Source organism: Pan troglodytes, chromosome 16 (genome assembly GCF_028858775.2).
Source record: "Pan troglodytes isolate AG18354 chromosome 16, NHGRI_mPanTro3-v2.0_pri, whole genome shotgun sequence".
Classification (NCBI taxonomy): Eukaryota; Metazoa; Chordata; class Mammalia; order Primates; family Hominidae; genus Pan; species Pan troglodytes.
The window spans coordinates 81,437,040-81,451,472 of record NC_072414.2 but is presented as its reverse complement, the minus strand read 5'-3'; the positions used below and the strand labels follow the sequence as shown (position 1 = coordinate 81,451,472).

Below are 14,433 nucleotides of genomic sequence, written 5' to 3'. Positions count from 1 at the left end.
GGGCCATGGGCCGTGTCCAGCTGAAGTGGCAGGAGGCCCTGCGGTGTCTCCCCAGCCTCCCTCCTTGAGGATGAGCAGGGCATTGTCCCGAGGGCCATGGCCGAGGCCTTCAAGCTCATCGATGAGAACGACCTGCTTGACTGTCTGGTACATGTGTCCTACCTGGAAGTGTACAAGGAGGAGTTCCGAGACCTGCTCGAGGTGGGCACTGCCAGCCGTGACATCCAGCTCCGGGAAGATGAGCGCGGGAATGTTGGTGAGGAACTCTGGGGTCCTCCACTGACGGAGAGGGGCTTAGGGGGGCTTCACCTGTTTGGAGTGGGGTGCTTACCTGTCTGGGAATGGCAACTCCTCATGGAAAACCCAAGCCCTGGGAGGTTTTGCTTTAGCTTCTTGCCTCCACTGAGTTCAGTACATGCTTCTATACCCAGAGTGAGAGGCACTGAGGTGGGCCAGTGGGAAGCCGGAGCCCCTCAAGCCCGAACTAGGAAGGGCAGTACCCCGTGGGCATGGGGAGGGAGCAGTGGGTCAGGAAGGGCAGGTTTGGGGCTAGTTCTGCTCTGCCTGCCCTCCTGGCTGGTCAGTCTGGCGGCCCCTGCCCTGGAGCTCACGGCCTTCTGTGCCCGCAGTGCTGTGCGGGGTGAAGGAGGTGGACGTGGAGGGCCTGGATGAGGTGCTGAGCCTCCTGGAGATGGGCAACGCGGCGCGGCACACGGGAGCCACGCACCTCAACCACCTGTCTAGCCGCTCACACACGGTCTTCACCGTGACCCTGGAGCAGCGGGGGCGCGCCCCCAGCCGCCTGCCCCGCCCCGCCCCGGGCCAGCTTCTCGTCTCCAAGTTCCACTTCGTGGACCTGGCGGGCTCAGAGAGGGTGCTCAAGACGGGCAGCACCGGCGAGCGGCTCAAGGAGAGCATCCAGATCAACAGCAGCCTCCTGGCGCTGGGCAACGTCATCAGCGCCCTGGGGGACCCTCAGCGCCGGGGCAGCCACATACCCTACCGCGACTCCAAGATCACCCGGTGAGCTGCCCCCTGGCTCCTATGTGGCCTGGGGGCCGGGGAGGCGGGGAGTGCCCAGCACACCAGTGGGGGTGGAAGCCCAGGTCCCCCGAGGTCTCCAGCCCACGGGAACCGCGCCAGGAGCCGGTCCCAGGTCTGGCCTGCTGGCCCTGGGCCTGGAGCGTCGGGGCCCCTGAGAGCCTCCCCCTCGCGCCCTCAGGATCCTCAAAGACTCGCTGGGCGGGAACGCCAAGACGGTGATGATCGCCTGCGTCAGCCCTTCCTCCTCCGACTTCGACGAGACCCTCAACACCCTCAACTACGCCAGCCGCGCCCAGAACATCCGCAACCGCGCCACGGTCAACTGGCGGCCCGAGGCCGAGCGGCCACCCGAAGAGGCGGCGAGCGGCGCGCGGGGTCCGCCACGGCACCGCTCCGAGACCCGCATCATCCACCGCGGCCGGCGCGCCCCAGGCCCAGCCACCGCCTCCGCGGCGGCCGCCATGCGCCTGGGCGCCGAGTGCGCGCGCTACCGGGCCTGCACCGACGCCGCCTACAGCCTCTTGCGCGAGCTGCAGGCCGAGCCCGGGCTGCCCGGCGCCGCCGCCCGCAAGGTGCGCGACTGGCTGTGCGCCGTCGAGGGCGAGCGCAGCGCCCTGAGCTCCGCCTCCGGGCCCGACAGCGGCATCGAGAGCGCCTCCGTCGAGGACCAGGCGGCGCAGGGGGCCGGCGGGCGAAAGGTGGCCAAGGGACAGGTTGTGGTTGTGGGCAGTGGGGAGTGGTGGAGAGGAAGGAAGAGGGTCTTCAGACAGCAGCTGCGCCCCTGCCTCCTGCCCATTAGCAGGGCACGTTCGGGATTCGGTCACTTCTGCTGATTACCGTGGTCACTTCCTTAACTTCACCGAGTCTCAGGTCTCCAGCTGTAAAATAGGGATAACCGTAGGACTTACCCCATCTCTTAGTGGGGATGTTGTAAGGGCTGAGGGTGTCACATGTGCCTAGCATGCCGGTGAAGACGCAGTAAATTGTTCCTAATAATAGTGGTGATATTATTAATACAAATACGATGGATAATTACAAGAGATGACCCAAATGGCTTGCAGAGGGCACCCAGGCCAGCTGGGGTCTGGGGTGCCCTCCCACCAGTGGGTCTGGAGTTCCCACTGCAGGTAGGGCTTGGAAGAGTAGATAGAAAGCAGGGCTAAACAAGAAGAGGCCGGGTGTCCAGCTCGCCCTGTCAACCCCCGCCCCTGAAGCCCCTCTCCCTGCCCTATAGGAGGATGAGGGGGCGCAGCAGCTGCTGACCCTGCAGAACCAGGTGGCGCGGCTGGAGGAGGAGAACCGAGACTTTCTGGCTGCGCTGGAGGACGCCATGGAGCAGTACAAACTGCAGGTGCGGCGCCCGCTTCACAGTGCGGGGAAGGCTTCCCAGAGGCGGATGAAGGGAAGGCAGAGCTGAGTTTCTCAGGATGGGAGGGAGTTAGGGTAGGGTACTGCGGGGTAGGGGTGTAGAGTCAGGAGGTGCACATGAGCGAAAGTGTGGAGGTGAGCATCACAACAGCGCAGGTGGGTGTGCAGGACCGCCAGGCAGGGCAGCTTTGCTGGGTGGTGTGAGCTTGGACGGGAGAGGGGACAGGAGGGGCAGCAGCGGGGGGCCTTGGAGCCGGGCGTCACCAGGTCAGCATTGCTCCTGGCGCCCTCTGGTGGCGGCGGTCTGGCAGGATAGGAGTGTGATGGGATCTGCGGGGTGAGTTTGAGTCTGAACTCCTACAGAGTTGTTGGGGAGGAGAGTTGTTGGGGAGGAGAGTTGTTGGGGAGGAGAGGAGTATTTGACACTCCTCATTTTCAGCCCAGAGACGGTGGAGTGGCCTCAGACCTGTTCCTCAGTTTCCTACACTCCTGCCTGTCGGGGCATTCATGCCCCCTTGGCACCTGGACCATGTCTTGCAGAGCGACCGGCTGCGTGAGCAGCAGGAGGAGATGGTGGAACTGCGGCTGCGGTTAGAGCTGGTGCGGCCAGGCTGGGGGGGCCCGCGGCTCCTGAATGGCCTGCCTCCCGGGTCCTTTGTGCCTCGACCTCATACAGCCCCCCTGGGGGGTGCCCACGCCCATGTGCTGGGCATGGTGCCCCCTGCCTGCCTCCCTGGAGATGAAGTTGGCTCTGAGCAGAGGGGAGAGGTGAGAAGAGGGCGAGGCTGGGTGTCTGTGGGCCCTGCTGGACTGGTCAAGCTCGGGGCAGGGGAAGGGGGCACTGGGGCACGTGTCCCCCACTCATGCTTTCATGGGACTGGCTGTGAGATGCGAGAGGCTGCTTTCAGCTGTCCCCAGAGGAAGAGCCAAGATTTGAATGACTCTGGGCCTCTCAGAAGGGTGCAGTGCCATCGGGCATCCCTGGGGTAGCTGAAGATGGCTTGGAATGAGGAGGTTACAGAGGGGGTTCAGGCTTCCGGCATCGGGTGGAAACCTTGCACACTTCTGCAGACGGAGAGCTCATCACCTTTCAGACCACCCCCTCTGTCTTTGGATGGCTCTCTTTGCAAGTTCACTTTTCCACGTGGGGAACCTTGTTTGGACAAAGGTTACTCCTGCCTGAGAGTTCTGGGTCCTCTGGGGCTTTTAGGCCTGGGTCATCTCAGCTCTCAAAGCTGGGGGTTGGCAGAAGTCTCATGTTCACCCATCACTCTGGCAGGGAATTGTTGGTGAGATAGGACTTGGGTGCAGATGACCTGTACACAAGGTAGAAAGGGCAGATTGTCACCTGAGGAGTACCAGGTATCATGGGAGCCAAAGCAGGCGGGAGGGGAGGGGAGGGAGGAAGCTCTCACCCCAGCTTGAGATTCAGAAGGCTGCCAGAGGGGTCATTTGAGCTGGATCACGAAGGTAAGGCAGGGCTTGAGGAGGCAGAGATATGAGGAGGGCAGGCAAGGTGGGGTATATCGCAGGGATGATGACTTGGGATGGGAAATGGCTCACTCCCCTAGCAGGTGACAAATGGCAGGGAGGCTGGAGCTGAGTTGTTGACTGAGGTGAACAGGCTGGGAAGTGGCTCTTCAGCTGCTTCAGAGGAGGAAGAGGAGGAGGAGGAGCTGCCCAGGCGGACCTTACACCTGCGCAGGTGCGTGGGACCCACTGCCCCCACCTGACAAGGGCCTGCTCAGGGCCCAGGGCTAGGCAGGCTGGGGATCCCACCGTCTCCTCTCGTGACAGGCAGTGGGGAAGCCTCTGGGTCCTAGGATGCCCTCATGTTGCCCTGGCCAGCCCTTGGGGGAGAGCTGTGGGGCTCTGAGCCGAAAGGTCTCACTGGAGCGAGTGTGATACAGGGTGGGCCCAGGCCTCCTGACTTCAGCCTCCAGGGTGGCCCTCTATGCCCCCAGCTGCCCTGTACCTCCTAAAACTCTGCCCCTGGACTCCTGATTCTGCCAGACTCACATCCTGGGTTTATATTGACCCTGGGAGGTGGAAGACCCGGTGGCCTCTCTTCTTCCCTCCAGGCCTGGGGGTGGCTAGGCTGGGGCAGGGGCTGGGGAGGAGCATGGCCTCCTGCTTCTGTCCTCCAGAAATGGGATCAGCAACTGCAGTCAGAGGGCGGGGGCACGCCCAGGGAGTCTGCCAGAGAGGAAGGGCCCAGAGCTTTGCCTTGAGGAGTTGGATGCGGCCATTCCAGGGTCCAGAGGTAAGCTGGGTGGGATGCAGAGAGGGCCTCCTCCCCATTGCCCCTCCACGGTCCTGGGCCAGACACCTTGGGACAGTCCCACCCACCATCCCTGGCAGCCCCTGCTCTCCACTCCTCTGTCTCCCCCACTGTCAGTTGGGGCAGCAACCTTGACAGGCTGCCTGTTGCAGCAGTTGGTGGGAGCAAGGCCCGAGTTCAGGCCCGCCAGGTCCCCCCTGCCACGGCCTCAGAGTGGCGGCTGGCCCAGGCCCAGCAGAAGATCCGGGAGCTGGCTATCAACATCCGCATGAAGGAGGAGCTCATTGGCGAGCTGGTCCGCACAGGTGAGGGGTGGGCATCAGGTGGGCCTCTCACCCGAGGGGGACTTCTCATCGTTACTTCTGCACTGTTCTAGAGGGATTTCAACAATGAGGTGGTTAGGAGCAGGGGCCGGATGGCCTAGGTTTGATACTCAGCCCAGCCTCTTCCAGCTGTGTGACCCTGAGCAAGTAGCATAAACCCTCCGTGCCTCAGTTTTTTCATCTCTAAAATGGGGATAGTCGTTATACCTACTGAATAGGGGTGTTGTGAGGGTGAAGTGAGTTAATTCAGGTGAAGTGCTTAGAATAGCTCTTAGTAAGCAGTACTTCTTTTTTCTTCTTTTTCTTTTTTTGAGAAAGAGTTTCACTCGTCACCCAGGCTGGAGTGCAGTGGCGTGATCTTGGCTCACTGCAACCTCTGCCTCCCGGGTTCAAGCGATTCTCCTGCCTCAGCCTCCCGAGTAGCTGGGATTACAGGCGCCCACCACCACACCCACCTAATTTTTTTTTTTTTTTTTTTTTTTTGTATTTTTAGTTGAGATGGGGTTTCACCATGTTGGCCAGGCTGGTGTTGAACTCCTGACCTCAGGTGATCCACCCGCCTCAGTCTCCACAAGTGCTGGGATTACAGGCGTGAGCCACTATGCCCAGCACTTCTTCTTACTTATCAAGTGCCTGCAATGTTTCAGCCATTGTGCTGGGCAAAGTATCTTTCAGTCCTGGGGAGCACACAGTGAGTGTCATGGAGGACTGAGTGTCTCCAAGTTGTGTTATGCCTATGACTGGTGATATGAGTGAAGGAGGGGACACGGGGTAGTTTTAGGTGCTGGCCAGTGGAGCGTTTTTATTTTAATAGTTAATGAATTTGTTACCAAATTCATCATAAACATTTTCAACCAGACATGAGACAAGTACCATGGGTCCCATATACCCATCCTCCAGACTTAGTAGTTACCAAGAGTTTTCCACAGTTGTTTTACCTCCTCTCCCTTTTTTCTTTGCTGAATATTTTGAAGGACATGCCAGACTTCATGTCCTTTCTTCCCTACACCTCCCAGTGTGCTGCTTTAAAAATAGGAACTTTTTTTTTTCACTTAACTGTAATACCATCAGCACACCTCATGAAACTAATGTCCTCTTTTTTTTTTTTTCTGAGACGGAGTCTCACTCTGTTGCCAAGCTGGAGTGCAGTGGCACGATGTTGGCTCACTGCAACCTCTGCCTCCCGAGTTCAAGTGATTCTCCTGCTTCAGCCTCTCGAGTAGCTGGGACTACAGGCGTGTGCCAACACAACCAGCTAATTTTTGTATTATTAGTAGAGACGGGGTTTCATCATGTTGGCCAGGATGGTCTCGATCTCTTGACCTCGTGATCCGCTCACCTCAGCCTCCCAAAGTACTGGGATTAGAGGCGTGAGCCACCGCACCCGGCACAGTCCTCTTAATGACCAGAGCATAAGCACATTCTCTCCATTATCAGCAGTGTCTGTTTATAGCTGGATCGCTTGAATCAGGCTCCAAATTTGTTCCACACACACATCATACAGTCGTCACTTGATATCTATGTGGGATTGGTTCCAGGACCCCGTGAATGCCAAAATCTGTGGATGCTCAAAAAAGGTTTAGTAAATAATGTGGTATAGTATTTACAGTAACTGACCCACATCTTCCTTTAAATCACTTTAAATCATCTCTGGATTTCTTACAATACCTAATACAATGTAAAAGCTGGGTAAATAGTTGTTTTACTGTATTGTTTAGGTAATGATGATAAGAAAAATCTGTACATGGTCAGTACACATGCAGCCATTTATTTAGAAAAATATAATTTCCATCCATGGTTGGTTGAACCCATGGGTGTGGAACCCACAGATGCAGAGGGCCGACTGTATTTGTTTCTGAGGTCTCTGACATCTCCCTTCTCTCAGTCATCCTGCTGAATGTCCCAAACCCCACATGTTTGGGGTTTGTCTGTTTGCTTTTTTGTGGTGTCATTTAGCTCATTCTTTTGTCCTCCAGATTTCCTGGAAATGAAAGTTAGTTCTAAAGGCTTAATTATATACAGGTTCAGATTACATATTTATTTTAGAATGCATTTGGTAAAAATAAAACTAATTTGTAATTTCCTTGGGTCGCTGCAGTGGATGAGGCTCATTTAAAAGGTGAGTTGAGGCTGGGCGCGGTGGCTCACGCCTGTAATCCGAGGACTTTGGGAGGCCAAGGTGGGTGGATCACCAGAGGTCAGGAGTTCGATACCAGCCTGGCCAACATGGCAAAACCCAATCTCTACTAAAAATACAAAATTAGCCAGGTGTAGTGGCACGTGCCTGTAATCCCAGCTACTTGGGAGGCTGAGGCAGCAGAATCACTTGAATCCGGAAGGCGGAGGTTGCACTGAGCCAAGATTGCGCCATTGCACTCCAGCCTGGGCAAAAAGAGCAAACTCCGTCTCAATAAATAAATAAATAGAGTTGATTTGAAGAAAAATATTAAGTAAACTGTGGTACTGGTGGTGCAAAGGCTTGGTGAAACCCACACAGGTGTCCAAGGGTTGGGAAACCTCCCAGGGGGACAAACAGCTGGCCCTCTCGGTGGAGCAGGGCTGCCTGTGCTGACATTCCCGCTTTCTTCCAGGAAAGGCAGCTCAGGCCCTGAACCGCCAGCACAGCCAGCGTATCCGGGAGCTGGAGCAGGAGGCAGAGCAGGTGCGGGCCGAGCTGAGTGAAGGCCAGAGGCAGCTGCGGGAGCTCGAGGGCAAGGAGCCCCAGGATGCTGGCGAGCGGTCTCGGCTCCAGGAGTTCCGCAGGAGGGTCGCTGCGGCCCAGAGCCAGGTGCAGGTTAGTCTCGGGGCCTCAGGGTGGGGTGCTGGGGTGACTCCTGCCTCCTAGGCTGCCATCCTTGGGACCAGGACATGTGGGCTCTGAGGCCCAAGTTCACTGTGGAACCTTGTGCTCCAGCCCTGGCCCTGCAGGGTGAGGCTGGTATAGAAGCTGGGGGTCCGCCCAGCTTTACACACAGTAGAGGCAGGGGGCAGGTCCTGCCTGAAGACCACCTGGGAGAGCAACGAGAGGGTGAAGGGTGGGCGTCTAAAGAAACCTACCCTGCAGCGTGCAGTCCTCTGTCTCCCGGTCCCCCTTTCAGCTCTCCATTCGCTTACCCCTCCATCCCATTCTCCCTTGTCTGTCTATCCGTTGGTCCATGTGTCCGTCAAACCCATGCATCGGTTTAGTCTTTCTTTGAGACAGAGTCTCACTCTGTTGCCCAGGCTGGAGTACAGTGCCACCATCCTGGCTCACTGCAACCTCCGCCTCCTGGGTTCAAGTGATTCTCCTGTCTCAGCCTCCTGAGTAGCTGGGATTACAGACACGTGCCACCACGCCCAGCTGATTTTGTATTTTTAGTAAAGACGGGGTTTCTCCATGTTAGCCAGGCTGGTCTTGAACTCCTGACCTCAAGTGATCCGCCCACCTGGGCCTACCAAAGTGCTGGGATTATAGGTGTGAGCCACCGCGCCTAGCTGGTTTAGCCTTTTATCGGTGGATTGACCACCTGTCCATTTCTCCACAGGTGCATCCACCCCTTCCATCCCCTTTTGTTAATTCATGCATTCTCTGTCTTAGTTTGCTACAGCTGCCATAGCAAACTTCCGTAGACTAGGGGGCTTTAAACAGCAGAAGTTTAGTTTCTCCCAGCTCTGGAGGCTGTCAGTCCGAGCTCAAGGTGTCTACAGGTCTGGTTTCCCCTGAGGCCTCACTTCTTGGTGTGCAGACGGCCACTTCCTGGCTGTGTCTTGACACGGCCTTTCCCCTGCTTGTAGCCCTGGTATCTCTTCCTCTTGTCATGAGGACCCTGGTCATACTGGATTAGGGCCCACCCTAATGTCCTCATTTAAACTAATCACCTCTCTAAAGACCTTCTTTCCAAACGCAGTCATATTCTGAGGTGCTGGTGGTTAGGGCTTTCATATAGGAATTTTGGGGAAACACAATTCAGCCCATAACGGTCTCCATCCTGTTGTTTTTATTTTTTATTTTTTGAGACGGAGTCTCACTCTGTTGCTCAGGCTGGAGTGCTGTGGTGCAATCTCAGCTTACTGCAACCTCCGCCTCCTGGGTTCAAGTGATCCTTATGCCTCAGCCTCCTGAGTAGCTGGGTGCCACTACAGGCAGGTGCCACCACACCTGGCTAATTTTTTTCTTTTTTTCTTTTTTTTTAGTAGAGACAGTGTTTCACCATGTTGGCCAGGCTGCTCTTGAACTCCTGACCTCAGGTGTTCAAGTGATCAAGATCCACTTATCTTGGCCTCCCAAAAGTTCTGGGATTGCAGGCATGAGCCACTGTGCCTGGCCTATCCTATTTTTTTACCTTCATATGATCTCGCCCACCTAGCCATCTGTCCCTCCCACCCTTCCATCCGTCCATCCTTGCAGATGCCCACCCATCCTTATTTTCTCAGTTCAAATGTCCAAGAGACAATATCGTGGAGTGGTTGAGAGCATGGGCTCTGGAGCCTGACTGCTCAGGTTTGAATCCCAGTTCTACCACTTACTAGCTATGTGTCGTTGGTCAAGTTTCCTAACCTCTCTGCCTCAGTTTTCTGATCTGTAAAATAGGGATAATCATAATTACACTTTTTGTAGGCTCATTAGGACCATTTAATATACACAGAGCTCTTAGTGTGGTGCCTGGTGCGTAAATGTCGTAGTATTTACCATTATTAGTATACTGTTATTATTATTTTTAATTTATTATTATTATACTTTAAGTTTTAGGGTACATGTGCACAATGTGCAGGTTAGTTACATATGTATACATGTGCCATGCTGGTGCGCTGCACCCATTAACTCCTCATCTAGCATTAGGTATATCTCCCAATGCTATCCCTCCCCCCTCCTCCCACCCCACCACAGTCCCCAGAGTGTGATATTCCCCTTCCTGTGTCCATGTGATCTCATTGTTCAATTCCCACCTATGAGTGAGAATATGCGGTGTTTGGTTTTTTGTTCTTGTGACAGTTAACTGAGAATGATGATTTCCAATTTCATCCATGTCCCTACAAAGGACATGAACTCATCATTTTTTATGGCTGCATAGTATTCCATGGTGTATATGTGCCACATTTTCTTAATCCAGTCTATCATTGTTGGACATTTGGGTTGGTTCCAAGTCTTTGCTATTGTGAATAATGCCGCAATAAACATACATGTGCATGTGTCTTTATAGCAGCATGATTTATAGTCCTTTGGGTATATACCCAGTAATGGGATGGCTGGGTCAAATGGTATTTCTAGTTCTAGATCCCTGAGGAATCGCCACACTGACTTCCACAATGGTTGAACTAGTTTACAGTCCCACCAACAGTGTAAAAGTGTTCCTATTTCTCCACATCCTCTCCAGCACCTCTTGTTTCCTGACTTTTTAATGATTGCCATTCTAACTGGTGTGAGATGGTATCTCATTGTGGTTTTGATTTGCATTTCTCTGATGGGCAGTGATGGTGAGCATTTTTTCATGTGTTTTTTGGCTGCATAAATGTCTTCTTTTGAGAAGTGTCTGTTCATGTCCTTCGCCCACTTTTTGATGGGGTTGTTTGTTTTTTTCTTGTAAATTTGTTTGAGTTCATTGTAGATTCTGGATATTAGCCCTTTGTCAGATGAGTAGGTTGCAAAAATTTTCTCCCATTTTGTAGGTTGCCTGTTGACTCTGATGGTAGTTTCTTTTGCTGTGCAGAAGCTCTTTAGTTTAATTAGATCCCATTTGTCGATTTTGGCTTTGGTTGCCATTGCGTTTGGTGTTTTAGACATGAAGTCCTTGCCCATGCCTATGTCCTGAATGGTAATGCCTAGGTTTTCTTCTAGAGTTTTTATGGTTTTAGGTCTAACATTTAAGTCTTTAATCCATCTTGAATTGATTTTTGTATAAGGTGTAAGGAAGGGATCCAGTTTCAGCTTTCTACATATGGCTAGCCAGTGTTCCCAGCACCATTTATTAAATAGGGAATCCTTTCCCCATTGCTTTTCTCAGGTTTGTCAAAGATCAGATAGTTGTAGATATGCGGCGTTATTTCTGAGGGCTCTGTTCTGTTCCGTTGATCTATATCTCTGTTTTGGTACCAGTACCATGCTGTTTTGGTTACTGTAGCCTTGTAGTATAGTTTGAAGTCAGGTAGTGTGATGCTTCCAGCTTTGTTCTTTTGGCTTAGGATTGACTTGGTGATGCGGGCTCTTTTTTGGTTCTATATGAACTTTAAAGTAGTTTTTTCCAATTCTGTGAAGAAAGTCATTGGTAGCTTGATGGGGATGGCATTGAATCTGTAAATTACCTTGGGCAGTATGGTCATTTTCATGATATTGATTCTTCCTACCCATGAGCATGGAATGTTCTTCCATTTGTTTGTATCCTCTTTTATTTCCTTGAGCAGTGGTTTGTAGTTCTTCTTGAAGAGGTCCTTCACATCCCTTGTAAGTTGGATTCCTAGGTATTTTATTCTCTTTGAAGCAATTGTGAATGGGAGTCCACTCATGATTTGGCTCTCTGTTTGTTGTTGGTGTATAAGAATGCTTGTGATTTTTGTACATTGATTTTGTATCCTGAGACTTTGCTGAAGTTGCTTATCAGCTTAAGGAGATTTTGGGCTGAGACAATGGGGTTTTCTAGATATACAATCATGTCATCTGCAAACAGGGACAATTTGACTTCCTCTTTTCCTAGTTGAATACCCTTTATTTCCTTCTCCTGCCTAATTGCCCTGGCCAGAACTTCCAACACTATGTTGAATAGGAGTGGTGAGAGAGGGCATCCCTGTCTTGTGCCAGTTTTCAAAGGGAATGCTTCCAGTTTTTGCCCATTCAGTATGATATTGGCTGTGGGTTTGTCATAGATAGCTCTTATGATTTTGAGATACGTCCCATCAATATCTAATTTATTGAGAGTTGTTGAATTTTGTCAAAGGCCTTTTCTGCATCTATTGAGATAATCGTGGTTTTTGTCTTTGGTTCTGTTTATATGCTGGATTACATTTACTGATTTGCGTATATTGAACCAGGCTTGCATCCCAGGGATGAAGCCCACTCGATCATGGTGGATAAGCTTTTGGATGTGCTGCTGGATTCGGTTTGCCAGTATTTTACTGAGGATTTTTGCGTCAATGTTCATCAAGGATATTGGTCTAAAATTCTCTTTTTTGGTTGTGTCTCTGCCCGGCTTTGGTATCAGGATGATGCTGGCCTCATAAAATGAGTTAGGGAGGATTCCCTCTTTTTCTATTGATTGGAATAGTTTCAGAAGGAATAGTACCAGTTCCTCCTTGTACCTCTGGTAGAATTCGGCTGTGAATCCATCTGGTCCTGGACTTTTTTTGCTTGGTAAGCTATTGATTATTGCCACAATTTCAGCTCCTGTTATTGGTCTATTCAGAGATTCAACTTCTTCCTGGTTTAGTCTTGGGAGAGTGTATGTGTCGAGGAATTTATCCATTTCTTCTAGATTTTCTACTTTGTGTAGAGGTGTTTGTAGTATTCTCTGATGGTAGTCTGTATTTCTGTGGGATCGGTGGTGATATCCCCTTTATCACTTTTTATTGCATCTGATTCTTCTCTCTTTTTTTCTTTATTAGTCTTGCTAGCGTCTATCAATTTTCTTGATCCTTTCAAAAAACCAGCTCCTGGATTCATTAATTTTTTGAAGGGTTTTTTGTGTCTCTATTTCCTTCAGTTCTGCTCTGATTTTAGTTATTTCTTGCCTTCTGCTAGCTTTTGAATGTGTTTGCTCTTGCTTTTCTAGTTCTTTTAGTTGTGATGTTAGGGTGTCAATTTTGGATCTTTCCTGCTTTCTCTTGTGGGCATTTAGTGCTATAAATTTCCCTCTACACACTGCTTTGAATGTGTCCCAGAGATTCTGGTATGTTGTGTCTTTGTTCTCATTGGTTTCAAAGAACATCTTTATTTCTGCCTTCATTTCGTTATGTACCCAGTAGTCATTCAGGAGCAGGTTGTTCAGTTTCCATGTAGTTGAGCGGTTTTGAGTGAGATTCTTAATCCTGAGTTCTAGTTTGATTGCACTGTGGTCTGAGAGATAGTTTGTTATAATTTCTGTTCTTTTACATTTGCTGAGGAGAGCTTTACTTCCAAGTATGTGGTCAATTTTGGAATAGGTGTGGTGTGGTGCTGAAAAAAATATATATTCTGTTGATTTGGGGTGGAAAGTTCTGTAGGTGTCTATTAGGTCCGCTTGGTGCAGAGCTGAGTTCAATTCCTGGGTATCCTTGTTGACTTTCTGTCTCGTTGATCTGTCTAATGTTGACAGTGGGGTGTTAAAGTCTCCCATTATTAATGTGTGGGAGTCTAAGTCTCTTTGTAGGTCACTCAGGACTTGCTTTATGAATCTGGGTGCTCCTGTATTGGGTGCATATATATTTAGGGTAGTTAGCTCTTCTTGTTGGATTGCTCCCTTTACCATTATGTAATGGCCTTCTTTGTCTCTTTTGATCTTTGTTGGTTTAAAGTCTGTTTTATCAGAGACTAGGATTGCAACCCCTGCCTTTTTTTGTTTTCCATTTCCTTGGTAGATCTTCCTCCATCCTTTTATTTTGAGCCTTTGTGTGTCTCTGCATGTGAGATGGGTTTCCTGAATACAGCACACTGATGGGTCTTGACTCTTTATCCAATTTGCCAGTCTGTGTCTTTTAATTGGAGCATTTAGTCCATTTACATTTAAAGTTAATATTGTTGTGTGAATTTGATCCTGTCATTATGATGTTAGCTGGTTATTTTGCTCGTTAGTTCATGCAGTTTCTTCCTAGTCTCGATGGTCTTTACATTTTGGCATGATTTTGCAGTGGCTGGTACCGGTTGTTCCTTTCCATGTTTAGCGCTTCCTTCAGGAGCTCTTTTAGGGCAGGCCTGGGTGTGACAAAATCTCTCAACATTTGCTTGTCTGTAAAGTATTTTATTTCTCCTTCACTTATGAAGCTTAGTTTGGCTGGATATGAATTTCTGGGTTGAAAATTCTTTTTTTTAAGAATGTTGAATATTGACCCCCACTCTCTTCTGGCTTGTAGAGTTTCTGCTGAGAGATCCGCTGTTAGTCTGATGGGCTTCCCTTTGTGGGGAACCCGACCTTTCTCTCTGGCTGCCCTTAACATTTTTTCCTTCATTTCAACTTTGGTGAATCTGACAATTATGTGTCTTGGAGTTGCTCTTCTCGAGGAGTATCTTTGTGGCGTTCTCTGTTATTTCCTGAATCTGAATGTTGGCCTGCCTTGCTAGATTGGGGAAGTTCTCCTGGATAATATCCTGCAGAGTGTTTTCCAACTTGGTTCCATTCTCCCCGTCACTTTCAGGTACACCAATCAAATGTAGATTTGGTCTTTTCACATAGTCCCATATTTCTTGGAGGCTTTGCTCGTTACTTTTTATTCTTTTTTCTCTAAACTTCCCTTCTCGCTTCATTTCATTCACTT

The 14,433-nt window shown here is 50.8% G+C and overlaps 1 protein-coding gene across 6 annotated transcripts in view; it reads left to right on the top strand.

The window, feature by feature from the left end:
* The window catches only part of KIF7 (kinesin family member 7), a 37,487-nt gene that overhangs the window by 5,521 nt on the left and 17,533 nt on the right, over nucleotides 1-14,433 (top strand). For 3 of the 6 annotated variants that reach the window (XM_063794345.1, XM_024349363.3, XM_054667907.2), the window contains exons 3-11: nucleotides 56-256; nucleotides 630-1,023; nucleotides 1,223-1,742; nucleotides 2,279-2,395; nucleotides 2,953-3,180; nucleotides 3,984-4,117; nucleotides 4,560-4,675; nucleotides 4,846-4,998; nucleotides 7,608-7,810. In XM_063794345.1, coding sequence (XP_063650415.1) covers nucleotides 56-256; nucleotides 630-1,023; nucleotides 1,223-1,742; nucleotides 2,279-2,395; nucleotides 2,953-3,180; nucleotides 3,984-4,117; nucleotides 4,560-4,675; nucleotides 4,846-4,998; nucleotides 7,608-7,810 — 2,066 coding nt within the window. The remainder of the gene's footprint in view (nucleotides 1-55; nucleotides 257-629; nucleotides 1,024-1,222; nucleotides 1,743-2,278; nucleotides 2,396-2,952; nucleotides 3,181-3,983; nucleotides 4,118-4,559; nucleotides 4,676-4,845; nucleotides 4,999-7,607; nucleotides 7,811-14,433) is intronic. The other 3 variants (XM_063794346.1, XM_054667908.2, XM_054667909.2) reach the window with 2 other exon arrangements.